The 26,764-nt window shown below is 66.2% G+C and overlaps 1 protein-coding gene across 1 annotated transcript in view; it reads right to left on the reverse strand.

Moving 5' to 3' along the window:
• Positions 1-6,761, reverse strand: part of LOC139266182 (adhesive plaque matrix protein-like) — a 17,738-nt gene extending 10,977 nt beyond the window's left edge. The window contains exons 1-2 of the mRNA XM_070884016.1: positions 6,316-6,761; positions 1,556-2,068 (exon numbers count right to left, since the gene is read on the reverse strand). Of these exons, the coding sequence (XP_070740117.1) occupies positions 1,556-2,068; positions 6,316-6,761 (959 nt within the window). The remainder of the gene's footprint in view (positions 1-1,555; positions 2,069-6,315) is intronic.
• Positions 6,762-26,764: the final 20,003 nt, after the last annotated feature.

The following is a 26,764-nucleotide window of genomic DNA, read 5'->3' on the forward strand; positions in this document are numbered from 1 at the left end:
CGGCTGTAGGCCCCTCGCTGGGGCATGTACTGGGGCTATAGGCCCCTCGCGGGGCATGTACCTGGCTGTAGGCCCCTCACGGGCCATGGACCGCACTGTAGGACCTCGCAGTGAGTGTACCAGGCTGTAGGATCCTCGCGGGGCGTGTACTGGGCTGTAGGCCCCTCGCGGGACATGTACCGGGCTGTAGGCCCCTCACGGGGCATGTACTGGGCTGTTGGCCCTCGCGGGGCATGTAACAGGCTGTAGGCCCCTCACGGTGCATGTACCGGGCTCTAGGACACTCACGGGGCATGTACCGGACTCTCGGCCCCTCGCAGGGAGTGGTACCGCGCTGTAAGCCACTCGCGGTGCATGTAGTGCACTGTAGGCCCCTCGAGAGTCATATACCGAGCTGCACGCCCCTCACGGGACATGTACCGGGCTGGAGGATCCTCGCGGGCATGTACTGGGCTGTAGGACCCTCGCAGGGAGTGTACCGGGCTGTAATGCACTCACGGGGCATGTACCAGGCTGTAGGTCCTTCGCAGGGCATGTACCGGGCTGTAGGACCCTCGCGGGGCATGTACCGGGCTGTAGGACCTCGCGGGGAGTGTACCGGGATGTAGGCCCCTCACGGGCCATGTACCGGGCTGTAGGTTCCTCGCGGGGCACGTACCGGGCAGTAGGCCCCTCACGGGGCATGTACCGCACTGTAGGACCCTCGCAGGGAGTGTACCGGGCCGTAGGACCCTCACGGGGCATGTACTGGGCTGTAGGCCCCTCGCGGGACATGTACCGGGCTGTAGGCCCCTCGCGGGGCATGTACTGGGCTGTAGGCCCCTCGCGGGGCATGTACCGGGCTGTAGGCCCCTCGCGGGGCATGTACCGGGGCTGTAGGCCCTCGCGGGAGTATACCGGGCTGTAGGCCCCTCGCGAGGCATGTACCGCACTGTCGGCCATTCACGGGCACGTACTGAGCTCTAGGACACTCGCGGGGCATGTACTCGGCTGTAGGACCCTCGCGGGGCATGTACCGCACTGTAGGCCCCTCACGGTGCATGTACTGGACTTCAGGACACTCACGGGGCATGTACTGGGCTCTAGCCACCTCGTGGGGCATGTACCGGCCTGTAGGCCCCTCGCGGGGCATGTACCGGGCTGTAGACCCCTCGCAGGGAGTGTACCGTGCTGTAAGCCCCTCGCGGGGCATGTAGTGCACTGTAGGCACCTCGAGGGTCATGTACCGAGCTGCAGGCCCCTCACGGGACATGTACCGGGCTGGAGGACCCTCGCGGGGCATGTACCGGGCTGTAGGACCCTCGCGGGGAGTGTACCGGGATGTAGGCCCCTCGCGGGGCATGTACCGGGCTGTAGGCTCCTCGCAGTGCATGTATCGGTCTCTAGGACACTCGCGGGGCATGTACCGGGCTGTAAGCCTCTCGCGGGGCAAGTACCGAGCTGTCGGCCCCTCGCGGGAGTGTACCGGGCTGTAGGCTCCTCGCAGTGCATGTATCGGTCTCTAGGACACTCGCGGGGTATGGACCGCACTGTAGGTCCCTCATGGTGCATGTACCGGGCTTTAGGCCTGTCACGTGGCATGTACCGGGCTGTTGGCTCCTCGCGGTGCATGTACCGGGCTGTAGGACCCTCGCGGTGCATGTACTGGGCTGTCGGATCCTCACGGGGCATGTACTGGGCTATAGGCCCCTCGCGGGACTTGTACCATGCTGTAGGCCCATCACGGGGAATGTACCGGGCTGTAGGCCCCTCGCGAGGCATGTACCGGGCTGTAGACCCCTCGCGAGGCATGTACCGGGCTGTAGGCCCCTCGCGGGACATGTACTGGGCTGTAGGCCTGTCGCAGGGCATATACCAGGCTGTAGGCCCCTCGCGGTGCATGTACCGGGCTGTAGGACCCTCACGGGGCATGTACCGCGCTGCACGCCCCTCACGGTGCATGTCTCGGTCTCTAGGACCCTCACGGGGCATGTACCGGGCTGTAGGCCCCTCGCGGGGCATGTACCGAGCTGTCGGCCCCTCGCCGGAGTGTACCGGGCTGTAGGCCCCTCGCGGGGAATGTACCGGGCTGTAGGACACTCGCGGGGCATGTAGCGCACTGTAGGTCCCTCACGGTGCATGTACCGGGCTCTAGGCCCGTCACGGGGCATGTACTGGGCTATAGGACCCTCGCGGGGCAAGTACCGGGCTGTAGGCCCCTCACGGGCCATGGACCGCACTGTAGGACCTCGCAGTGAGTGTACCAGGCTGTAGGCTCCTCGCGGGGCATGTACCGGGCTGTAGGACCCTCGCGGGGCATGTACCGGGATGTAGGACCCTCGCAGGGAGTGTACCGGGCTTAAGGCACCTCGCGGGGCATGTACTGGGCTATAGGCCCCTCGCGGGGCACGTACCGGGCTGTAGGCCCCTCACGGGCCATGGACCGCACTGTAGGACCTCGCAATGAGTGTACCAGGCTGTAGGATCCTCGCGGGGAGTGTACCGGGCTGTAGGCCCCTCGCGGGGCATTTACTGGTCTGTAGGCCCCTCACGGGACATGTACCGGGCTGTAGGCCCCTCACGGTGCATGTACTGGGCTGTAGGCCCCTCGCGGTGCATGTACTGAGCTGTAGGCCCCTCGAATGGCATGTACCGGGCTGTAGGCCCCTCGCGGAGCATGTACCGGGCTGTAGACCCCTCACGGGGCATGGACCGGGCTGCAGGCCCCTCAAGGGGCATGTACCGGGCTGTAAGGCCCTCGCGGAGCATGTACCGGGCTGAGGACCCCTCACGGGGCATGTAGCGCACTGTAGGCCCCTCGAGGTTCATGTACCGAGCTGTAGGCCCCTCACGGGACATGTACCGGGCTGTAGGACCATCACGGGGCATGTACCAGGCTGTAGGCCCCTCGCGGGGCATGTACAGGGCTGTAGGACCCTCGCGGGGCATGTACCGGGTTGTAGGACCCTCGCGGGGAGTGTACCGGGCTTTAGGCGCATCGCGGGGCATGTACTGGGCTGTAGGCCCCTCGCGGGACATGTACCGGGCTGTAGGCTCCTCACGGGGCATGTACTGGGCTGTTGGCCCCTCGCGGGGCATGTACCGCACTGTAGGCCCCTCGCGGGGCATGTACCGGGCTGTAGGACCCTCGCGGGGCATGTAGTGGGATGTAGGACCCTCGCGGGGAGTGTACCGGGCTTTAGGCCCCTCGCGGGGCATGTACTGGGCTATAGGCCCCTCGTGGGGCACGTACCGGGCTGTAGGCCCCTCACGGGCCATGGACCGCACTGTAGGACCTCGCAGTGAGTGTACCAGGCTGTAGGACCCTCACTGGGCATGTACTGGGCTGTAGGTCCCTCGCGGGACATGTACCGGACTGTAGGACCCTCGCGGGGCATGTAGCGCATTGTAGGCCCCTCGCGGGGCATGTACTGGGCTGTTGGCCCCTCGCGGGGCATGTACCGCACTGTAGGCCCCTCGCGGGGCATGTACCGGGCTGTAGGACCCTCGCGGGGCATGTACAGGGATGTAGGACCCTCGCGGGGAGTGTACCGGGCTTTAGGCCCCTCGCGAGGCATGTACTGGGCTATAGGCCCCTCGTGGGGCACGTACCGGGCTGTAGGCCCCTCGCGGGGCATGTGCCGGGCTGTAGGCCCCTCACGGGGTATGTACCGCACTGTAGGACCCTCGCAGGGAGTGTACCGGGCTGTAGGACCCTCACGGGGCATGTACTGGGCTGTAGGACCCTCACGGGGCATGTACTGGGCTGTAGGCCCCTCACGGGGCATGTACTGGGCTGTCGGATCCTCACTGGGCATGTACCGAGCTGTAGGCCCCTCGCGAGGCATGTACCGGGCTGTAGACCCCTCGCGAGGCATGTACCGGGCTGTAGGCCCCTCACGGGACATGTACTGGGCTGTAGGCCTGTCGCGGGGCATGTACCAGGCTGTAGGCCCCTCGCGGTGCATGTACCGCGCTGTAGGCCCCTCACGGTGCATGTATCGGTCTCTAGGACCCTCACGGGGCATGTACCGGGCTGTAGGCCCCTCGCGGGGCATGTACCGAGCTGTCGGCCCCTCGCGGGAGTGGACTGGGCTGTAGGCCCCTCGCGGGGAATGTACCGGGCTGTAGGACACTTGCGATGTAATGTACCGCACTGTAGGTCCCTCACGGTGCATGTACCAGGCTCTAGACCCGTCACGGGGCATGTACCGGACTGCAGACCCTTCGCGGGGAGTGTACCGGGCAGTAGGCCCCTCGCGGGGCATGTAGCGCACTGTAGGCCCCTCGAGGTTCATGTACCGAGCTGTAGGCCCCTCACGGGTCATGTACTGGGCTGTAGGGCCCTCACGGGGCATGTAACAGGCTGTAGGCCTCTCGCGGGGCATGTACCGTGCTGTAGGACCCTCGCGGGGCATGTACCAGGATGTAGGACCCTCGCGGGGAGTGTACTGGGCTATAGGCCCCTTGCGGGGCACTTACCGGGCTGTAGGCCCCTCACGGGCCATGGAGCACTGTAGGACCTCACAGTGAGTGTACCAGGCTGTAGGACACTCACGGGGCATGTACTGGGCTGTAGGCCCCTCGCGGGACATGTACCGGGCTGTAGGACCCTCACGGGGCATGTACTGGGCTATTGGCCCCTCGCGGGGCATGTACCGCACTGTAGACCCCTCGCGGGACATGTACCGGACTGTAGGACCCTCGCGGGGCATGTAGCGCATTGTAGGCCCCTTGCGGGGCATGTACTGGGATGTAGGATCCTCGCGGGGTGTGTACCGGGCTGTAGGCCCCTCGCTGGGCATGTACTGGGCTATAGGCCCCTCGCGGGGCATGTACCGGGCTGTAGGCCCCTCACGGGCCATGGACCGCACTGTAGGACCTCGCAGTGAGTGTACCAGGCTGTAGGATCCTCGCGGGGCGTGTACTGGGCTGTAGGCCCCTCGCGGGACATGTACCGGGCTGTAGGCCCCTCACGGGGCATGTACTGGGCTGTTGGCCCCTCGCGGGGCATGTAACAGGCTGTAGGCCCCTCACGGTGCATGTACCGGGCTCTAGGACACTCACGGGGCATGTACCGGACTCTCGGCCCCTCGCAGGGAGTGTACCGCGCTGTAAGCCACTCGCGGTGCATGTAGTGCACTGTAGGCCCCTCGAGAGTCATATACCGAGCTGCACGCCCCTCACGGGACATGTACCGGGCTGGAGGATCCTCGCGGGGCATGTACTGGGCTGTAGGACCCTCGCAGGGAGTGTACCGGGCTGTAATGCACTCACGGGGCATGTACCAGGCTGTAGGTCCTTCGCAGGGCATGTACCGGGCTGTAGGACCCTCGCGGGGCATGTACCGGGCTGTAGGACCTCGCGGGGAGTGTACCGGGATGTAGGCCCCTCACGGGCCATGTACCGGGCTGTAGGTTCCTCGCGGGGCACGTACCGGGCAGTAGGCCCCTCACGGGGCATGTACCGCACTGTAGGACCCTCGCAGGGAGTGTACCGGGCCGTAGGACCCTCACGGGGCATGTACTGGGCTGTAGGCCCCTCGCGGGACATGTACCGGGCTGTAGGCCCCTCGCGGGGCATGTACTGGGCTGTAGGCCCCTCGCGGGGCATGTACCGGGCTGTAGGCCCCTCGCGGGGCATGTACCGGGGCTGTAGGCCCCTCGCGGGAGTATACCGGGCTGTAGGCCCCTCGCGAGGCATGTACCGCACTGTCGGCCATTCACGGGGCACGTACTGAGCTCTAGGACACTCGCGGGGCATGTACTCGGCTGTAGGACCCTCGCGGGGCATGTACCGCACTGTAGGCCCCTCACGGTGCATGTACTGGACTTCAGGACACTCACGGGGCATGTACTGGGCTCTAGCCACCTCGTGGGGCATGTACCGGCCTGTAGGCCCCTCGCGGGGCATGTACCGGGCTGTAGACCCCTCGCAGGGAGTGTACCGTGCTGTAAGCCCCTCGCGGGGCATGTAGTGCACTGTAGGCACCTCGAGGGTCATGTACCGAGCTGCAGGCCCCTCACGGGACATGTACCGGGCTGGAGGACCCTCGCGGGGCATGTACCGGGCTGTAGGACCCTCGCGGGGAGTGTACCGGGATGTAGGCCCCTCGCGGGGCATGTACCGGGCTGTAGGCTCCTCGCAGTGCATGTATCGGTCTCTAGGACACTCGCGGGGCATGTACCGGGCTGTAAGCCTCTCGCGGGGCAAGTACCGAGCTGTCGGCCCCTCGCGGGAGTGTACCGGGCTGTAGGCTCCTCGCAGTGCATGTATCGGTCTCTAGGACACTCGCGGGGTATGGACCGCACTGTAGGTCCCTCATGGTGCATGTACCGGGCTTTAGGCCTGTCACGTGGCATGTACCGGGCTGTTGGCTCCTCGCGGTGCATGTACCGGGCTGTAGGACCCTCGCGGTGCATGTACTGGGCTGTCGGATCCTCACGGGGCATGTACTGGGCTATAGGCCCCTCGCGGGACTTGTACCATGCTGTAGGCCCATCACGGGGAATGTACCGGGCTGTAGGCCCCTCGCGAGGCATGTACCGGGCTGTAGACCCCTCGCGAGGCATGTACCGGGCTGTAGGCCCCTCGCGGGACATGTACTGGGCTGTAGGCCTGTCGCAGGGCATATACCAGGCTGTAGGCCCCTCGCGGTGCATGTACCGGGCTGTAGGACCCTCACGGGGCATGTACCGCGCTGCACGCCCCTCACGGTGCATGTCTCGGTCTCTAGGACCCTCACGGGGCATGTACCGGGCTGTAGGCCCCTCGCGGGGCATGTACCGAGCTGTCGGCCCCTCGCCGGAGTGTACCGGGCTGTAGGCCCCTCGCGGGGAATGTACCGGGCTGTAGGACACTCGCGGGGCATGTAGCGCACTGTAGGTCCCTCACGGTGCATGTACCGGGCTCTAGGCCCGTCACGGGGCATGTACTGGGCTATAGGACCCTCGCGGGGCAAGTACCGGGCTGTAGGCCCCTCACGGGCCATGGACCGCACTGTAGGACCTCGCAGTGAGTGTACCAGGCTGTAGGCTCCTCGCGGGGCATGTACCGGGCTGTAGGACCCTCGCGGGGCATGTACCGGGATGTAGGACCCTCGCAGGGAGTGTACCGGGCTTAAGGCACCTCGCGGGGCATGTACTGGGCTATAGGCCCCTCGCGGGGCACGTACCGGGCTGTAGGCCCCTCACGGGCCATGGACCGCACTGTAGGACCTCGCAATGAGTGTACCAGGCTGTAGGATCCTCGCGGGGAGTGTACCGGGCTGTAGGCCCCTCGCGGGGCATTTACTGGTCTGTAGGCCCCTCACGGGACATGTACCGGGCTGTAGGCCCCTCACGGTGCATGTACTGGGCTGTAGGCCCCTCGCGGTGCATGTACTGAGCTGTAGGCCCCTCGAATGGCATGTACCGGGCTGTAGGCCCCTCGCGGAGCATGTACCGGGCTGTAGACCCCTCACGGGGCATGGACCGGGCTGCAGGCCCCTCAAGGGGCATGTACCGGGCTGTAAGGCCCTCGCGGAGCATGTACCGGGCTGAGGACCCCTCACGGGGCATGTAGCGCACTGTAGGCCCCTCGAGGTTCATGTACCGAGCTGTAGGCCCCTCACGGGACATGTACCGGGCTGTAGGACCATCACGGGGCATGTACCAGGCTGTAGGCCCCTCGCGGGGCATGTACAGGGCTGTAGGACCCTCGCGGGGCATGTACCGGGTTGTAGGACCCTCGCGGGGAGTGTACCGGGCTTTAGGCGCATCGCGGGGCATGTACTGGGCTGTAGGCCCCTCGCGGGACATGTACCGGGCTGTAGGCTCCTCACGGGGCATGTACTGGGCTGTTGGCCCCTCGCGGGGCATGTACCGCACTGTAGGCCCCTCGCGGGGCATGTACCGGGCTGTAGGACCCTCGCGGGGCATGTAGTGGGATGTAGGACCCTCGCGGGGAGTGTACCGGGCTTTAGGCCCCTCGCGGGGCATGTACTGGGCTATAGGCCCCTCGTGGGGCACGTACCGGGCTGTAGGCCCCTCACGGGCCATGGACCGCACTGTAGGACCTCGCAGTGAGTGTACCAGGCTGTAGGACCCTCACTGGGCATGTACTGGGCTGTAGGTCCCTCGCGGGACATGTACCGGACTGTAGGACCCTCGCGGGGCATGTAGCGCATTGTAGGCCCCTCGCGGGGCATGTACTGGGCTGTTGGCCCCTCGCGGGGCATGTACCGCACTGTAGGCCCCTCGCGGGGCATGTACCGGGCTGTAGGACCCTCGCGGGGCATGTACAGGGATGTAGGACCCTCGCGGGGAGTGTACCGGGCTTTAGGCCCCTCGCGAGGCATGTACTGGGCTATAGGCCCCTCGTGGGGCACGTACCGGGCTGTAGGCCCCTCGCGGGGCATGTGCCGGGCTGTAGGCCCCTCACGGGGTATGTACCGCACTGTAGGACCCTCGCAGGGAGTGTACCGGGCTGTAGGACCCTCACGGGGCATGTACTGGGCTGTAGGACCCTCACGGGGCATGTACTGGGCTGTAGGCCCCTCACGGGCCATGGACCGCACTGTAGGACCTCGCAGGGTGTGTACCGGGCTGTAGGACCCTCACGGGGCATGTACTGGGCTGTAGCCCCCTCGCGGGACATGTACCGGGCTGTAGGCCCCTCACAGGACATGTACTGGGCTGTAGGCCCCTCGCGGGGCATGTACCGCACTGTAGACCCCTCGCGGGGCATGTACCGGGCTGTAGGACCCTCGCGGGGCATGTAGCGCATTGTAGGCCCCTTGCGGGGCATGTACCGGGCTGTAGGCCCTTCACGGGCCATGGACCGCACTGTAGGACCTCGCAGTGAGTGTACCAGGCTGTAGGATCCTCGCGGGGAGTGTACCGGGCTGTAGGCCCCTCGCGGGGCATGTACCGGGCTGTAGGCCCCTCACGGGGCATGTGCCGGGCTGTAGGACCCTCACGGGGCATGTACTGGGCTGTAGGCCCCTCACGGGCCATGGACCGCACTGTAGGACCTCGCAGGGAGTGTACCGGGCTGTAGGACGCTCACGGGGCATGTACTGGGCTATAGGCCCCTCGCGGGACATGTACCGGGCTGTAGGCCCCTCACGGGACATGTACTGGGCTGTAGGCCCCTCGCGGGGCATGTACCGGGCTGTAGTCCCCTTGCGGGGCATGTATCGGGCTTTAGGACCCTCGCGGGGCATGTACTGGGCTATAGGCCCCTCGCGGGGCATGTACCGAGCTGTAGGCCCCTCACAGGGCATGTACTTGGCTGTAGGCCCCTCGCGAGGCATGTACCGGCCTGAGGGCACCTCGCGGAGCATGTACCGGGCTGTGGACCCCTCACGGGGCATGTACCGGGCTGTAGGCCCCTCGCGGAGCATGTACCGGGCATTAGGCCCCTCACGGGGCATCTACCGGGCTGTAGGTCCCTTGCGGGGCATGTATCGGGCTGTAGGACCCTCGCGGGGCATGTACTGGGCTGTAGGCCCCTCGCGGAGCATGTACCGGGCTTTAGGCCCCTCGCGGGGCATGTACCAGGCTGTAGGCCCCTCGCGGGGCATATGCCAGGCTGTAGGACACTCGCGGGGCATGTACTGGGCTGTAGGACCCTCGCGGGGCATATGCCAAGCTGTAGGCCCCTCGCGGGGCATGTACCGGGCTGTAGTCCCCTCGCAGGAGTGTATGGGGCTGCAGGCCCCTCGCGGGGCATGAACCAGGCTGTCGGCCCCTTGTGCGGGGAGTGTACGGAGCTGTAGGCCCCTCGCGGGGCAAGTACCGGGCTGTAGGATACTCGCGGGGCATGTACCGGGCTGTAGGACCCTCGCAGGCAGTGTACCGGGCTGTAGTGCCCTCACGGGGCATGTATCGGGCTGTCGGACTCTCGCGGGACATGTACCGGGCTGTAGGCCCCTCGCGGGTCATGTACCCCGCTGTCGGCACCTCACGGGGCATGTACCAGACTGTAGGCACCTCGTGCTGCATGTACCGAGCTGTAGGCCCCGCGCGGTGCATGTACCGGGCTGTAGGACCCTTGCGGGGAGTGTACAGAGCTGTAGGCCCCTCGCGGGGCATGAACCAGGCTGTCGGCCCCTTGTGCGGGGAGTGTACGGAGCTGTCGGCCCCTCGCGGTGCATGTACCGGGCTGTAAGACCCTCCCTAGGAGCATACTGAGCTGTAGGCCCCTCGCGGGGCGTGAACCGCGCTGTAGGCCCCTTCGCGGGTCATGTTACGGGCCGTAGGCCCCTCGCGGGGCATGCACCGCACTGTCGGCCCCTCACGGGGCATGCACCGGGCTGTAGGCCCCTCGCGGGGCATGTACCGGGCTGTAGGCCCCTCGCGGGGGTGTACCGGGCTGTAGGCCCCTCGCGGGGCAAGTACCGGGCTGTAGGATACTCGCGGGGCATGTACCGGGCTGTAGGACCCTCGCAGGCAGTGTACCGGGCTGTAGTGCCCTCACGGGGCATGTACCAGGCTGTAGGTCCTTCGCAGGGCATGTACCGGGCTGGAGGACCCTCGCGGGGCATGTACAGGCTGTAGGACCCTCGCGGGGAGTGTACCGGGATGTAGGCCCCTCGCGGGGCATGTACCGGGCTGTAGGCTCCTCGCGGTGCATGTATCGGTCTCTTGGACCCTCACGGGGCATGTACCGGGCTGTAAGCCCCTCGATGGGCAAGTACCGAGCTGTCGGCCCCTCGCGGGAGTGTACCGGGCTGTAGGCCCCTCGCGGGGAATGTACCGGGCTGTAGGACACTCGCGGGGTATGTACAGCACTGTAGGTCCCTCATGGTGCATGTACCGGGCTCTAGGCCTGTCACGGGGCATGTACCGGGCTGTTGGCCCCTCGCGGTGCATGTACCGGGCTGTAGGACCCTCGCGGTGCATGTACTGGGCTGTCGGACCCTCACGGGGCATGTACTGGGCTGTCGGATTCTCACTGGGCATGTACCGAGCTGTAGGCCCCTCGCGAGGCATGTACCGGGCTGTAGACCCCTCGCGAGGCATGTACCGGGCTGTAGGCCCCTCGCGGGACATGTACTGGGCTGTAGGCCTGTCGCGGGGCATGTACCAGGCTGTAGGCCCCTCGCGGTGCATGTACCGCGCTGTAGGCCCCTCACGGTGCATGTATCGGTCTCTAGGACCCTCACGGGGCATGTACCGGGCTGTAGGCCCCTCGCGGGGCATGTACCGAGCTGTCGGCCCCTCGCGGGAGTGGACTGGGCTGTAGGCCCCTCGCGGGGCATGTATCGGGCTTTAGGACCCTCGCGGGGCATGTACTGGGCTATAGGCCCCTCGCGGGGCATGTACCGAGCTGTAGGCCCCTCACAGGGCATGTACTTGGCTGTAGGCCCCTCGCGAGGCATGTACCGGCCTGAGGGCACCTCGCGGAGCATGTACCGGGCTGTGGACCCCTCACGGGGCATGTACCGGGCTGTAGGCCCCTCGCGGAGCATGTACCGGGCATTAGGCCCCTCACGGGGCATCTACCGGGCTGTAGGTCCCTTGCGGGGCATGTATCGGGCTGTAGGACCCTCGCGGGGCATGTACTGGGCTGTAGGCCCCTCGCGGAGCATGTACCGGGCTTTAGGCCCCTCGCGGGGCATGTACCAGGCTGTAGGCCCCTCGCGGGGCATATGCCAGGCTGTAGGACACTCGCGGGGCATGTACTGGGCTGTAGGACCCTCGCGGGGCATATGCCAAGCTGTAGGCCCCTCGCGGGGCATGTACCGGGCTGTAGTCCCCTCGCAGGAGTGTATGGGGCTGCAGGCCCCTCGCGGGGCATGAACCAGGCTGTCGGCCCCTTGTGCGGGGAGTGTACGGAGCTGTAGGCCCCTCGCGGGGCAAGTACCGGGCTGTAGGATACTCGCGGGGCATGTACCGGGCTGTAGGACCCTCGCAGGCAGTGTACCGGGCTGTAGTGCCCTCACGGGGCATGTATCGGGCTGTCGGACTCTCGCGGGACATGTACCGGGCTGTAGGCCCCTCGCGGGTCATGTACCCCGCTGTCGGCACCTCACGGGGCATGTACCAGACTGTAGGCACCTCGTGCTGCATGTACCGAGCTGTAGGCCCCGCGCGGTGCATGTACCGGGCTGTAGGACCCTTGCGGGGAGTGTACAGAGCTGTAGGCCCCTCGCGGGGCATGAACCAGGCTGTCGGCCCCTTGTGCGGGGAGTGTACGGAGCTGTCGGCCCCTCGCGGTGCATGTACCGGGCTGTAAGACCCTCCCTAGGAGCATACTGAGCTGTAGGCCCCTCGCGGGGCGTGAACCGCGCTGTAGGCCCCTTCGCGGGTCATGTTACGGGCCGTAGGCCCCTCGCGGGGCATGCACCGCACTGTCGGCCCCTCACGGGGCATGCACCGGGCTGTAGGCCCCTCGCGGGGCATGTACCGGGCTGTAGGCCCCTCGCGGGGGTGTACCGGGCTGTAGGCCCCTCGCGGGGCAAGTACCGGGCTGTAGGATACTCGCGGGGCATGTACCGGGCTGTAGGACCCTCGCAGGCAGTGTACCGGGCTGTAGTGCCCTCACGGGGCATGTACCAGGCTGTAGGTCCTTCGCAGGGCATGTACCGGGCTGGAGGACCCTCGCGGGGCATGTACAGGCTGTAGGACCCTCGCGGGGAGTGTACCGGGATGTAGGCCCCTCGCGGGGCATGTACCGGGCTGTAGGCTCCTCGCGGTGCATGTATCGGTCTCTTGGACCCTCACGGGGCATGTACCGGGCTGTAAGCCCCTCGATGGGCAAGTACCGAGCTGTCGGCCCCTCGCGGGAGTGTACCGGGCTGTAGGCCCCTCGCGGGGAATGTACCGGGCTGTAGGACACTCGCGGGGTATGTACAGCACTGTAGGTCCCTCATGGTGCATGTACCGGGCTCTAGGCCTGTCACGGGGCATGTACCGGGCTGTTGGCCCCTCGCGGTGCATGTACCGGGCTGTAGGACCCTCGCGGTGCATGTACTGGGCTGTCGGACCCTCACGGGGCATGTACTGGGCTGTCGGATACTCACTGGGCATGTACCGAGCTGTAGGCCCCTCGCGAGGCATGTACCGGGCTGTAGACCCCTCGCGAGGCATGTACCGGGCTGTAGGCCCCTCGCGGGACATGTACTGGGCTGTAGGCCTGTCGCGGGGCATGTACCAGGCTGTAGGCCCCTCGCGGTGCATGTACCGCGCTGTAGGCCCCTCACGGTGCATGTATCGGTCTCTAGGACCCTCACGGGGCATGTACCGGGCTGTAGGCCCCTCGCGGGGCATGTACCGAGCTGTCGGCCCCTCGCGGGAGTGGACTGGGCTGTAGGGCCCTCGCGGGGAATGTACCGGGCTGTAGGACACTCGCGGGGTATGTACCGCACTGTAGGTCCCTCACGGTGCATGTACCAGGCTCTAGACCCGTCACGGGGCATGTACCGGACTGCAGACCCTTCGCGGGGAGTGTACCGGGCAGTAGGCCCCTCGCGGGGCATGTAGCACTGTAGGCCCCTCGAGGTTCATGTACCGAGCTGTAGGCCCCTCACGGGACATGTACTGGGCTGTAGGGCCCTCACGGGGCATGTAACAGGCTGTAGGCCCCTCGCGGGGCATGTACCGTGCTGTAGGACCCTCGCGGGGCATGTACCGGGATGTAGGACCCTCGCGGGGAGTGTACTGGGCTATAGGCTCCTTGTGGGACACTTACCCGGCTGTAGGCCCCTCACGGGCCATGGACCGCACTGTAGGACCTCGCAGTGAGTGTACCAGGCTGTAGGACACTCACGGGGCATGTACTGGGCTGTAGGACCCTCGCGGGGCATGTAGTGCATTGTAGGCCCCTTGCGGGGCATGTACCGGGATGTAGGATCCTCGCGGGGTGTGTACCGGGCTGTAGGCCCCTCGCTGGGCATGTACTAGGCTATAGGCCCCTCGCGGGGCATGGACCGCACTGTAGGACCTCGCAGTGAGTGTACCAGGCTGTAGGATCCTCGCGGGGAGTGTACTGGGCTGTAGGCCCCTCGCGGGACATGTACCGGGCTGTAGGCCCCTCACGGGGCATGTACTGGGCTGTTGGCCCCTCGCGGGGCATGTAACAGGCTGTAGGCCCCTCACGGTGCATGTACCGGGCTCTAGGACACTCACGGGGCATGTACCAGACTCTCGGCCCCTCGCAGGGAGTGTACCGCGCTGTAAGCCACTCGCGGTGCATGTAGTGCACTGTAGGCCCCTCGAGAGTCATATACCGAGCTGCACGCCCCTCACGGGACATGTACCGGACTGGAGGACCCTCGCGGGGCATGTACCGGGCTGTAGGATCCTCGCAGGGAGTGTACCGGGATGTAATGCACTCACGGGGCATGTACCAGGCTGTAGGTCCTTCGCAGGGCATGTACCGGGCTGTAGGACCCTCGCGGGGCATGTACCGGGCTGTAGGACCTCGCGGGGAGTGTACCGGGATGTAGGCCCCTCGCGGGGCATGTACCGGGCTGTAGGTTCCTCGCGGGGCACGTACCGGGCAGTAGGCCCCTCACGGGGCATGTACCGCACTGTAGGACCCTCGCAGGGAGTGTACCGGACCGTAGGACCCTCACGGGGCATGTACTGGGCTGTAGGCCCCTCGCGGGACATGTATCGGGCTGTAGGCCCCTCGCGGGGCATGTACTGGGCTGTAGGCCCCTCGCGGGGCATGTACCGGGCTTTAAGCCCCTCGCGGGGCATGTACCGGGGCTGTAGGCCCCTCGCGGGAGTATACCGGGCTGTAGGCCCCTCGCGAGGCATGTACCGCACTGTCGGCCCCTCACGGGGCACGTACTGAGCTCTAGGACCCTCGCGGGGCATGTACTCGGCTGTAGGACCCTCGCGGGGCATGTACCGCACTGTAGGCCCCTCACGGTGCATGTACTGGACTTTAGGACACTCACGGGGCATGTACCGGGCTGTTGGCCCCTCGCGGTGCATGTACCGGGCTGTAGGACCCTCGCGGTGCATGTACTGGGCTGTCGGACCCTCACGGGGCATGTACTGGGCTGTCGGATCCTCACTGGGCATGTACCGAGCTGTAGGCCCCTCGCGAGGCATGTACCGGGCTGTAGACCCCTCGCGAGGCATGTACCGGGCTGTATGCCCCTCGCGGGACATGTACTGGGCTGTAGGCCTGTCGCGGGGCATGTACCAGGCTGTAGGCCCCTCGCGGTGCATGTACCGCGCTGTAGGCCCCTCACGGTGCATGTATCGGTCTCTAGGACCCTCACGGGGCATGTACCGGGCTGTAGGCCCCTCGCGGGGCATGTACCGAGCTGTCGGCCCCTCGCGGGAGTGGACTGGGCTGTAGGCCCCTCGCGGGGAATGTACCGGGCTGTAGGACACTCGCGATGTAATGTACCGCACTGTAGGTCCCTCACGGTGCATGTACCAGGCTCTAGACCCGTCACGGGGCATGTACCGGACTGCAGACCCTTCGCGGGGAGTGTACCGGGCAGTAGGCCCCTCGCGGGGCATTTAGCGCACTGTAGGCCCCTCGAGGTTCATGTGCCGAGCTGTAGGCCCCTCACGGGACATGTACTGGGCTGTAGGGCCCTCATGGGGCATGTAACAGGCTGTAGGCCCCTCGCGGTTCATGTACCGTGCTGTAGGACCCTCGCGGGGCATGTACCGGGATGTAGGACCCTCGCGGGGAGTGTACTGGGCTATAGGCCCCTTGCGGGGCACTTACCGGGCTGTAGGCCCCTCACGGGCCATGGACCGCACTGTAGGACCTCGCAGTGAGTGTACCAGGCTGTAGGACACTCACGGGGCATGTACTGGGCTGTTGGCCCCTCGCGGGGCATGTAACAGGCTGTAGGCCCCTCACGGTGCATGTACCGGGCTCTAGGACACTCACGGGGCATGTACCGGACTCTCGGCCCCTCGCAGGGAGTGTACCGCGCTGTAAGCCACTCGCGGTGCATGTAGTGCACTGTAGGCCCCTTGAGAGTCATATACCGAGCTGCACGCCCCTCACGGGACATGTACCGGGCTGGAGGACCCTCGCGGGGCATGTACCGGGCTGTAGGACCTCGCGGGGAGTGTACCGGGATGTAGGCCCCTCGCGGGGCATGTACCAGGCTGTAGGTTCCTCGCTGGGCACGTACCGGGCAGTAGGCCCCTCACGGGGCATGTACCGCACTGTAGGACCCTCGCAGGGAGTGTACCGGACCGTAGGACCCTCACGGGGCATGTACTGGGCTGTAGGCCCCTCGCGGGACATGTATCGGGCTGTAGGCCCCTCGCGGGGCATGTACTGGGCTGTAGGCCCCTCGCGGGGCATGTACCGGGCTGTAAGCCCCTCGCGGGGCATGTACCGGGGCTGTAGGCCCCTCGCAGGAGTATACCGGGCTGTAGGCCCCTCGCGAGGCATGTACCGCACTGTCGGCCCCTCACGGGGCACGTACTGAGCTCTAGGACCCTCGCGGGGCATGTACTCGGCTGTAGGACCCTCGCGGGGCATGTACCGCACTGTAGGCCCCTCACGGTGCATGTACTGGACTTTAGGACACTCACGGGGCATGTACCGGGCTGTTGGCCCCTCGCGGTGCATGTACCGGGCTGTAGGACACTCGCGGTGCATGTACTGGGCTGTCGGACCCTCACGGGGCATGTACTGGGCTGTCGGATCCTCACTGGGCATGTACCGAGCTGTAGGCCCCTCGCGAGGCATGTACCGGGCTGTAGACCCCTCGCGAGGCATGTACCGGGCTGTAGGCCCCTCACGGGACATGTACTGGGCTGTAGGCCTGTCGCGGGGCATGTACTGGGCTGTAGGCCCCTCGCGGGGCATGTACCGGGCTGTAAGCCCCTCGCGGGGCATGTACCGGGGCTGTAGGCCCCTCGCAGGAGTATACCGGGCTGTAGGCCCCTCGCGAGGCATGTACCGCACTGTCGGCCCCTCACGGGGCACGTACTGAGCTCTAGGACCCTCGCGGGGCATGTACTCGGCTGTAGGACCCTCGCGGGGCATGTACCGCACTGTAGGCCCCTCACGGTGCATGTACTGGACTTTAGGACACTCACGGGGCATGTACCGGGCTGTTGGCCCCTCGCGGTGCATGTACCGGGCTGTAGGACACTCGCGGTGCATGTACTGGGCTGTCGGACCCTCACGGGGCATGTACTGGGCTGTCGGATCCTCACTGGGCATGTACCGAGCTGTAGGCCCCTCGCGAGGCATGTACCGGGCTGTAGACCCCTCGCGAGGCATGTACCGGGCTGTAGGCCCCTCACAGGACATGTACTGGGCTGTAGGCCTGTCGCGGGGCATGTACCAGGCTGTAGGCCCCTCGCGGTGCATGTACCGCGCTGTAGGCCCCTCACGGTGCATGTATCGGTCTCTAGGACCCTCACGGGGCATGTACCGGGCTGTAGGCCCCTCGCGGGGCATGTACCGAGCTGTCGGCCCCTCGCGGGAGTGGACTGGGCTGTAGGCCCCTCGCGGGGAATGTACCGGGCTGTAGGACACTTGCGATGTAATGTACCGCACTGTAGGTCCCTCACGGTGCATGTACCAGGCTCTAGACCCGTCACGGGGCATGTACCGGACTGCAGACCCTTCGCGGGGAGTGTACCGGGCAGTAGGCCCCTCGCGGGGCATGTAGCGCACTGTAGGCCCCTCGAGGTTCATGTACCGAGCTGTAGGCCCCTCACGGGTCATGTACTGGGCTGTAGGGCCCTCACGGGGCATGTAACAGGCTGTAGGCCTCTCGCGGGGCATGTACCGTGCTGTAGGACCCTCGCGGGGCATGTACCAGGATGTAGGACCCTCGCGGGGAGTGTACTGGGCTATAGGCCCCTTGCGGGGCACTTACCGGGCTGTAGGCCCCTCACGGGCCATGGAGCACTGTAGGACCTCACAGTGAGTGTACCAGGCTGTAGGACACTCACGGGGCATGTACTGGGCTGTAGGCCCCTCGCGGGACATGTACCGGGCTGTAGGACCCTCACGGGGCATGTACTGGGCTATTGGCCCCTCGCGGGGCATGTACCGCACTGTAGACCCCTCGCGGGACATGTACCGGACTGTAGGACCCTCGCGGGGCATGTAGCGCATTGTAGGCCCCTTGCGGGGCATGTACTGGGATGTAGGATCCTCGCGGGGTGTGTACCGGGCTGTAGGCCCCTCGCTGGGCATGTACTGGGCTATAGGCCCCTCGCGGGGCATGTACCGGGCTGTAGGCCCCTCACGGGCCATGGACCGCACTGTAGGACCTCGCAGTGAGTGTACCAGGCTGTAGGATCCTCGCGGGGCGTGTACTGGGCTGTAGGCCCCTCGCGGGACATGTACCGGGCTGTAGGCCCCTCACGGGGCATGTACTGGGCTGTTGGCCCCTCGCGGGGCATGTAACAGGCTGTAGGCCCCTCACGGTGCATGTACCGGGCTCTAGGACACTCACGGGGCATGTACCGGACTCTCGGCCCCTCGCAGGGAGTGTACCACGCTGTAAGCCACTCGCGGTGCATGTAGTGCACTGTAGGCCCCTCGAGAGTCATATACCGAGCTGCACGCCCCTCACGGGACATGTACCGGGCTGGAGGATCCTCGCGGGGCATGTACTGGGCTGTAGGACCCTCGCAGGGAGTGTACCGGGCTGTAATGCACTCACGGGGCATGTACCAGGCTGTAGGTCCTTCGCAGGGCATGTACCGGGCTGTAGGACCCTCGCGGGGCATGTACCGGGCTGTAGGACCTCGCGGGGAGTGTACCGGGATGTAGGCCCCTCACGGGCCATGTACCGGGCTGTAGGTTCCTCGCGGGGCACGTACCGGGCAGTAGGCCCCTCACGGGGCATGTACCGCACTGTAGGACCCTCGCAGGGAGTGTACCGGGCCGTAGGACCCTCACGGGGCATGTACTGGGCTGTAGGCCCCTCGCGGGACATGTACCGGGCTGTAGGCCCCTCGCGGGGCATGTACTGGGCTGTAGGCCCCTCGCGGGGCATGTACCGGGCTGTAGGCCCCTCGCGGGGCATGTACCGGGGCTGTAGGCCCCTCGCGGGAGTATACCGGGCTGTAGGCCCCTCGCGAGGCATGTACCGCACTGTCGGCCATTCACGGGGCACGTACTGAGCTCTAGGACACTCGCGGGGCATGTACTCGGCTGTAGGACCCTCGCGGGGCATGTACCGCACTGTAGGCCCCTCACGGTGCATGTACTGGACTTCAGGACACTCACGGGGCATGTACTGGGCTCTAGCCACCTCGTGGGGCATGTACCGGCCTGTAGGCCCCTCGCGGGGCATGTACCGGGCTGTAGACCCCTCGCAGGGAGTGTACCGTGCTGTAAGCCCCTCGCGGGGCATGTAGTGCACTGTAGGCACCTCGAGGGTCATGTACCGAGCTGCAGGCCCCTCACGGGACATGTACCGGGCTGGAGGACCCTCGCGGGGCATGTACCGGGCTGTAGGACCCTCGCGGGGAGTGTACCGGGATGTAGGCCCCTCGCGGGGCATGTACCGGGCTGTAGGCTCCTCGCAGTGCATGTATCGGTCTCTAGGACACTCGCGGGGCATGTACCGGGCTGTAAGCCTCTCGCGGGGCAAGTACCGAGCTGTCGGCCCCTCGCGGGAGTGTACCGGGCTGTAGGCTCCTCGCAGTGCATGTATCGGTCTCTAGGACACTCGCGGGGTATGGACCGCACTGTAGGTCCCTCATGGTGCATGTACCGGGCTTTAGGCCTGTCACGTGGCATGTACCGGGCTGTTGGCTCCTCGCGGTGCATGTACCGGGCTGTAGGACCCTCGCGGTGCATGTACTGGGCTGTCGGATCCTCACGGGGCATATACTGGGCTATAGGCCCCTCGCGGGACTTGTACCATGCTGTAGGCCCATCACGGGGAATGTACCGGGCTGTAGGCCCCTCGCGAGGCATGTACCGGGCTGTAGACCCCTCGCGAGGCATGTACCGGGCTGTAGGCCCCTCGCGGGACATGTACTGGGCTGTAGGCCTGTCGCAGGGCATATACCAGGCTGTAGGCCCCTTGCGGTGCATGTACCGGGCTGTAGGACCCTCACGGGGCATGTACCGCGCTGCACGCCCCTCACGGTGCATGTCTCGGTCTCTAGGACCCTCACGGGGCATGTACCGGGCTGTAGGCCCCTCGCGGGGCATGTACCGAGCTGTCGGCCCCTCGCCGGAGTGTACCGGGCTGTAGGCCCCTCGCGGGGAATGTACCGGGCTGTAGGACACTCGCGGGGCATGTAGCGCACTGTAGGTCCCTCACGGTGCATGTACCGGGCTCTAGGCCCGTCACGGGGCATGTACTGGGCTATAGGACCCTCGCGGGGCAAGTACCGGGCTGTAGGCCCCTCACGGGCCATGGACCGCACTGTAGGACCTCGCAGTGAGTGTACCAGGCTGTAGGCTCCTCGCGGGGCATGTACCGGGCTGTAGGACCCTCGCGGGGCATGTACCGGGATGTAGGACCCTCGCAGGGAGTGTACCGGGCTTAAGGCACCTCGCGGGGCATGTACTGGGCTATAGGCCCCTCGCGGGGCACGTACCGGGCTGTAGGCCCCTCACGGGCCATGGACCGCACTGTAGGACCTCGCAATGAGTGTACCAGGCTGTAGGATCCTCGCGGGGTGTGTACCGGGCTGTAGGCCCCTCGCGGGGCATTTACTGGTCTGTAGGCCCCTCACGGGACATGTACCGGGCTGTAGGCCCCTCACGGTGCATGTACTGGGCTGTAGGCCCCTCGCGGTGCATGTACTGAGCTGTAGGCCCCTCGAATGGCATGTACCGGGCTGTAGGCCCCTCGCGGAGCATGTACCGGGCTGTAGACCCCTCACGGGGCATGGACCGGGCTGCAGGCCCCTCAAGGGGCATGTACCGGGCTGTAAGGCCCTCGCGGAGCATGTACCGGGCTGAGGACCCCTCACGGGGCATGTAGCGCACTGTAGGCCCCTCGAGGTTCATGTACCGAGCTGTAGGCCCCTCACGGGACATGTACCGGGCTGTAGGACCATCACGGGGCATGTACCAGGCTGTAGGCCCCTCGCGGGGCATGTACAGGGCTGTAGGACCCTCGCGGGGCATGTACCGGGTTGTAGGACCCTCGCGGGGAGTGTACCGGGCTTTAGGCGCATCGCGGGGCATGTACTGGGCTGTAGGCCCCTCGCGGGACATGTACCGGGCTGTAGGCCCCTCACGGGGCATGTACTGGGCTGTTGGCCCCTCGCGGGGCATGTACCGCACTGTAGGCCCCTCGCGGGGCATGTACCGGGCTGTAGGACCCTCGCGGGGCATGTACTGGGATGTAGGACCCTCGCGGGGAGTGTACCGGGCTTTAGGCCCCTCGCGGGGCATGTACTGGGCTATAGGCCCCTCGTGGGGCACGTACCGGGCTGTAGGCCCCTCACGGGCGATGGACCGCACTGTAGGACCTCGCAGTGAGTGTACCAGGCTGTAGGACCCTCACTGGGCATGTACTGGGCTGTAGGTCCCTCGCGGGACATGTACCGGACTGTAGGACCCTCGCGGGGCATGTAGCGCATTGTAGGCCCCTCGCGGGGCATGTACTGGGCTGTTGGCCCCTCGCGGGGCATGTACCGCACTGTAGGCCCCTCGCGGGGCATGTACCGGGCTGTAGGACCCTCGCGGGGCATGTACAGGGATGTAGGACCCTCGCGGGGAGTGTACCGGGCTTTAGGCCCCTCGCGAGGCATGTACTGGGCTATAGGCCCCTCGTGGGGCACGTACCGGGCTGTAGGCCCCTCGCGGGGCATGTGCCGGGCTGTAGGCCCCTCACGGGGTATGTACCGCACTGTAGGACCCTCGCAGGGAGTGTACCGGGCTGTAGGACCCTCACGGGGCATGTACTGGGCTGTAGGACCCTCACGGGGCATGTACTGGGCTGTAGGCCCCTCACGGGCCATGGACCGCACTGTAGGACCTCGCAGGGTGTGTACCGGGCTGTAGGACCCTCACGGGGCATGTACTGGGCTGTAGCCCCCTCGCGGGACATGTACCGGGCTGTAGGCCCCTCACAGGACATGTACTGGGCTGTAGGCCCCTCGCGGGGCATGTACCGCACTGTAGACCCCTCGCGGGGCATGTACCGGGCTGTAGGACCCTCGCGGGGCATGTAGCGCATTGTAGGCCCCTTGCGGGGCATGTACCGGGCTGTAGGCCCTTCACGGGCCATGGACCGCACTGTAGGACCTCGCAGTGAGTGTACCAGGCTGTAGGATCCTCGCGGGGAGTGTACCGGGCTGTAGGCCCCTCGCGGGGCATGTACCGGGCTGTAGGCCACTCACGGGGCATGTGCCGGGCTGTAGGACCCTCACGGGGCATGTACTGGGCTGTAGGCCCCTCACGGGCCATGGACCGCACTGTAGGACCTCGCAGGGAGTGTACCGGGCTGTAGGACGCTCACGGGGCATGTACTGGGCTATAGGCCCCTCGCGGGACATGTACCGGGCTGTAGGCCCCTCACGGGACATGTACTGGGCTGTAGGCCCCTCGCGGGGCATGTACCGCACTGTAGACCCCTCGCGGGGCATGTACCGGGCTGTAGGACCCTCGCGGGGCATGTAGCGCATTGTAGGCCCCTTGCGGGGCATGTACCGGGCTGTAGGACCCTCGCGGGGCATGTACTGGGCTGTAGGCCCCTCGCGGGGCACGTACCGGGCAGTAGGCCCCTCACGGGCCATGGACCGCACTGTAGCACCTCGCAGTGAGTGTACCAGGCTGTAGGATCCTCGCGGGGAGTGTACTGGGCTGTAGGCCCCTCGCGGGACATGTACCGGGCTGTAGGCCACTCACGGGGCATGTACTGGGCTGTTGGCCCCTCGCGGGGCATGTACCGCACTATAGGCCCCTCGCGGGGCATGTACCGGGCTGTAGGACCCTCGCGGGGCATGTACCAGGCTGTAGGCCCCTCGCGGGGCATGTACCGGGCTGTAGGACCCTCGCGGGGCATGTACCGGGTTGTAGGACCCTCGCGGGGAGTGTACCGGGCTTTAGGCCCATCGCAGGGCATGTACTGGGCTGTAGGCCCCTCGCGGGACATGTACCGGGCTGTAGACCCCTCACGGGCCATGTACCGGGCTGCAGGCCCCTCAAGGGGCATGTACCGGGCTGTAAGGCCCTCGCGGAGCATGTACCGAGCTGAGGACCCCTCACGGGGCATGTAGCGCACTGTAGGACCCTCGTGGGGCATGTAGCGCGTTGTAGGCCCCTTGCGGGGCATGTACTGAGCTGTAGGCCCCTCGCGGGACATGTACCGGACTGTAGGCCCCTCACGGGGCATGTACTGGGCTATTGGCCCCTCGCGGGGCATGTACCGCACTGTAGGCCCCTCGTGGGGCATGTACCGGGCTGTAGGACCCTCGCGGGGCATGTACTGGGATGTAGGACACTCGGGGGAGTGTACCGGGCTTTAGGCCCCTCGCGGGGCATGTACTGGGCTATAGGCCCCTCGTGGGGCACGTACCGGGCTGTAGGCCCCTCACGGGCCATGGACCGCACTGTAGGACCTCGCAGTGAGTGTACCAGGCTGTAGGATCCTCGCGGGGTGTGTACCGGGCTGTAGGCCCCTCGCGGGGCATGTACCGGGCTGTAGGCCCCTCACGGGGTATGTACCGCACTGTAGGATCCTCGCGGGAAGTGTACCGGGCTGTAGGCCCCTCGCGGGGCATGTGCCGGGCTGTAGGCCCCTCACGGGGTATGTACCGCACTGTAGGACCCTCGCAGGGAGTGTACCGGGCTGTAGGACCCTCACGGGGCATGTACTGGGCTGTAGGACCCTCACGGGGCATGTACTGGGCTGTAGGCCCACTCACGGGCCATGGACCGCACTGTAGGACCTCGCAGGGAGTGTACCGGGCTGTAGGACCCTCACGGGGCATGTACTGGGCTGTAGGCCCCTCGCGGGACATGTACCGGGCTGTAGGCCCCTCACGAGACATGTACTGGGCTGTAGGCCCCTCGCGGGGCATGTACCGCACTGTAGACCCCTCGCTGGGCATGTACCGGGCTGTAGGATCCTCGCGGGGCATGTAGCGCATTGTAGGCCCCTTGCGGGGCATGTACCGGGCTTTAGGACCCTCGCGGGGCATGTACTGGGCTATAGGCCCCTCGCGGGGCACGTACCGGGCTGTAGGCCCCTCACGGGCCATGGACCGCACTGTAGCACCTCGCAGTGAGTGTACCAGGCTGTAGGATCCTCGCGGGGAGTGTACTGGGCTGTAGGCCCCTCGCGGGACATGTACCGGGCTGTAGGCCCCTCACGGGGCATGTACTGGGCTGTTGGCCCCTCGCGGGGCATGTACCGCACTATAGGCCCCTCGCGGGGCATGTACCGGGCTGTAGGACCCACGCGGGGCATGTAGCGCATTGTAGGCCCCTTGCGGGGCATGTACCGGGCTGTAGGACCCTCGCGGGGCATGTACTGGGATGTAGGACCCTCGCGGGGAGTGTACCGGGCTTTAGGCCCCTCGCGGGGCATGTACTGGGCTGTAGGCCACTCGCGGGGCATGTACCGGGCTGTAGGACCCACGCGGGGCATGTACCGCACTATAGGCCCCTCGCGGGGCATGTACCGGGCTGTAGGACCCTCGCGGGGCATGTACTGGGATGTAGGACCCTCGCGGGGAGTGTACCGGGCTTTAGGCCCCTCGCGGGGCATGTACTGGGCTGTAGGCCCCTCGTGGGGCATGTATCGGGCTGTAGGCCCTTCACGGGCCATGGACCGCACTGTAGGACCTCACAGTGAGTGTACCAGGCTGTAGGATCCTCGCGGGGAGTGTACCGGGCTGTAGGTCCCTCGCGGGGCATGTACTGGGCTGTAGGCCGCTCGCGGGGCACGTACCGGGCTGTAGGCCCCTCACGGGGTATGTACCGCACTGTAGGACCCTCGCAGGGAGTGTACCGGGCTGTTGGACCCTCCCGGGGCATGTACCGGGCTGTAGGCCCCTCGCGGGACATGTACCGGGCTGTAGACCCCTCACGGGGCATGTACCGGGCTGTAGACCCCTCACGGGGCATGTACCGGGCTGCAGGCCACTCAAGGGGCATGTACCGGGCTGTAAGCCCCTCGCGGAGCATGTACCGGGCTGAGGACCCCTCACGGGGCATGTAGCACACTGTAGGCCCCTCGAGGTTCATGTACCGAGCTGTAGGCCCCTCACGGGACATGTACCGGGCTGTAGGGCCCTCACGGGGCATGTACCAGGCTGTAGGCCCCTCGCGGGGCATGTACCGGGCTGTAGGACCCTCGCGGGGCATGTACCGGGTTGTAGGACCCTCGCGGGGAGTGTACCGGGCTTTAGGGCCCTCGCGGGGCATGTACTGGGCTATAGGCCCCTCGCGGGGCACGTACCGGGCTGTAGGCCCCTCACGGGCCATGGACCGCACTGTAGGACCTCGCAGGGAGTGTACCAGGCTGTAGGATCCTCGCGGGGAGTGTACTGGGCTGTAGGCCCCTCACGGGCCATGGACCGCACTGTAGGACCTCGCAATGAGTGTACCAGGCTGTAGGACCCTCACGGGGCATGTACTGGGCTGTAGGCCCCTCGCGGGACATGTACCGGGTTGTAGGCCCCTCACGGGGCATGTACTGGGTTGTTGGCCCCTCGCGGGGCATGTACCGCACTGTAGACCGCTCGCGGGGCATGTACCGGGCTGTAGGACCCTCGCGGCCCATGGACCACACTGTAGGACCTCGCAGTGAGTGTACCAGGCTGTAGGACCCTCACGGGGCATGTACTGGATGTTGGCCCCTCGCGGGGCATGTACCGCACTGTAGACCCCTCGCGGGGCATGTACCGGGCTGTAGGACCCTCGCGGGGCATGTAGCACATTGTAGGCCCCTTGCGGGGCATGTACCGGGCTGTAGGACCCTCGCGGGGCATGTACAGGGATGTAGGATCCTCGTGGGGAGTGTACCGGGCTGTAGGCCCCTCGCGGGGCATGTACTGGGCTGTAGGCAGCTCGCGGGGCACGTACCGGGCTGTAGGCCCCTCACGGGGTATGTAGCGCACTGTAGGACCCTCGCAGGGAGTGTACCGGGCTGTAGGACCCTCACGGGGCATGTACTGGGCCATAGGCCCCTCGCGGGACATGTACCGGGCTGTAGGCCCATCACGGGGCATGTACTGGGCTGTAGGCCCCTCGCGGGGCATGTACCGAGCAGTAGGCCCCTCGAATGGCATGTACCGGGCTGTAGGCCCCTCGCGGAGCATGTACCGGCTGTAGACCCCTCATGGGGCATGTACCGGGCTGTAGACCCCTCACGGGGCATGTACCGGGCTGCAGGCACCTCAAGGGACATGTACTGGGCTGTAAGCCCCTCGCGGAGCATGTACCGGGCTGAGGACCCCTCACGGGGCATGTACCGGGCTGTAGGACCCTCGCCGGGCATGTACTGGGCTGTAGGTCCCTCACGGGGCATGTACCACACTGTAGGCCCCTCACGGTGTATGTACCGGGCTGTAGGCCCCTCACGGGACATGTACCGGGCTGTAGGCCCCTCGAGGGTCATGTACCAAGCTGTAGGCCCCTCACGGGACAGGTACCGGGCTGTAGGGCCCACACGGGGCATGTACCAGGCTGTAGGCCCCTTGCGGGGCATGTACCGGGCTGTAGGACCCTCGCGGGTCATGTACCGGGCTGTAGGCCCCTTGCGGGGCATGTACTGGGCTATAGGCCCCTCGCGGGGCACGTACCGGGCTGTAGGCCCCTCACGGGCCATGGACCGCACTGTAGGAACTCGCAGTGAGTGTACCAGGCTGTCGGACCCTCACGGGGTATGTAGCGAATTGTAGGCCCCTTGCGGGGCATG

This window comes from Pristiophorus japonicus, chromosome 6, assembly GCF_044704955.1.
Source record: "Pristiophorus japonicus isolate sPriJap1 chromosome 6, sPriJap1.hap1, whole genome shotgun sequence".
In the NCBI taxonomy this organism is placed as follows: domain Eukaryota; kingdom Metazoa; phylum Chordata; class Chondrichthyes; family Pristiophoridae; genus Pristiophorus; species Pristiophorus japonicus.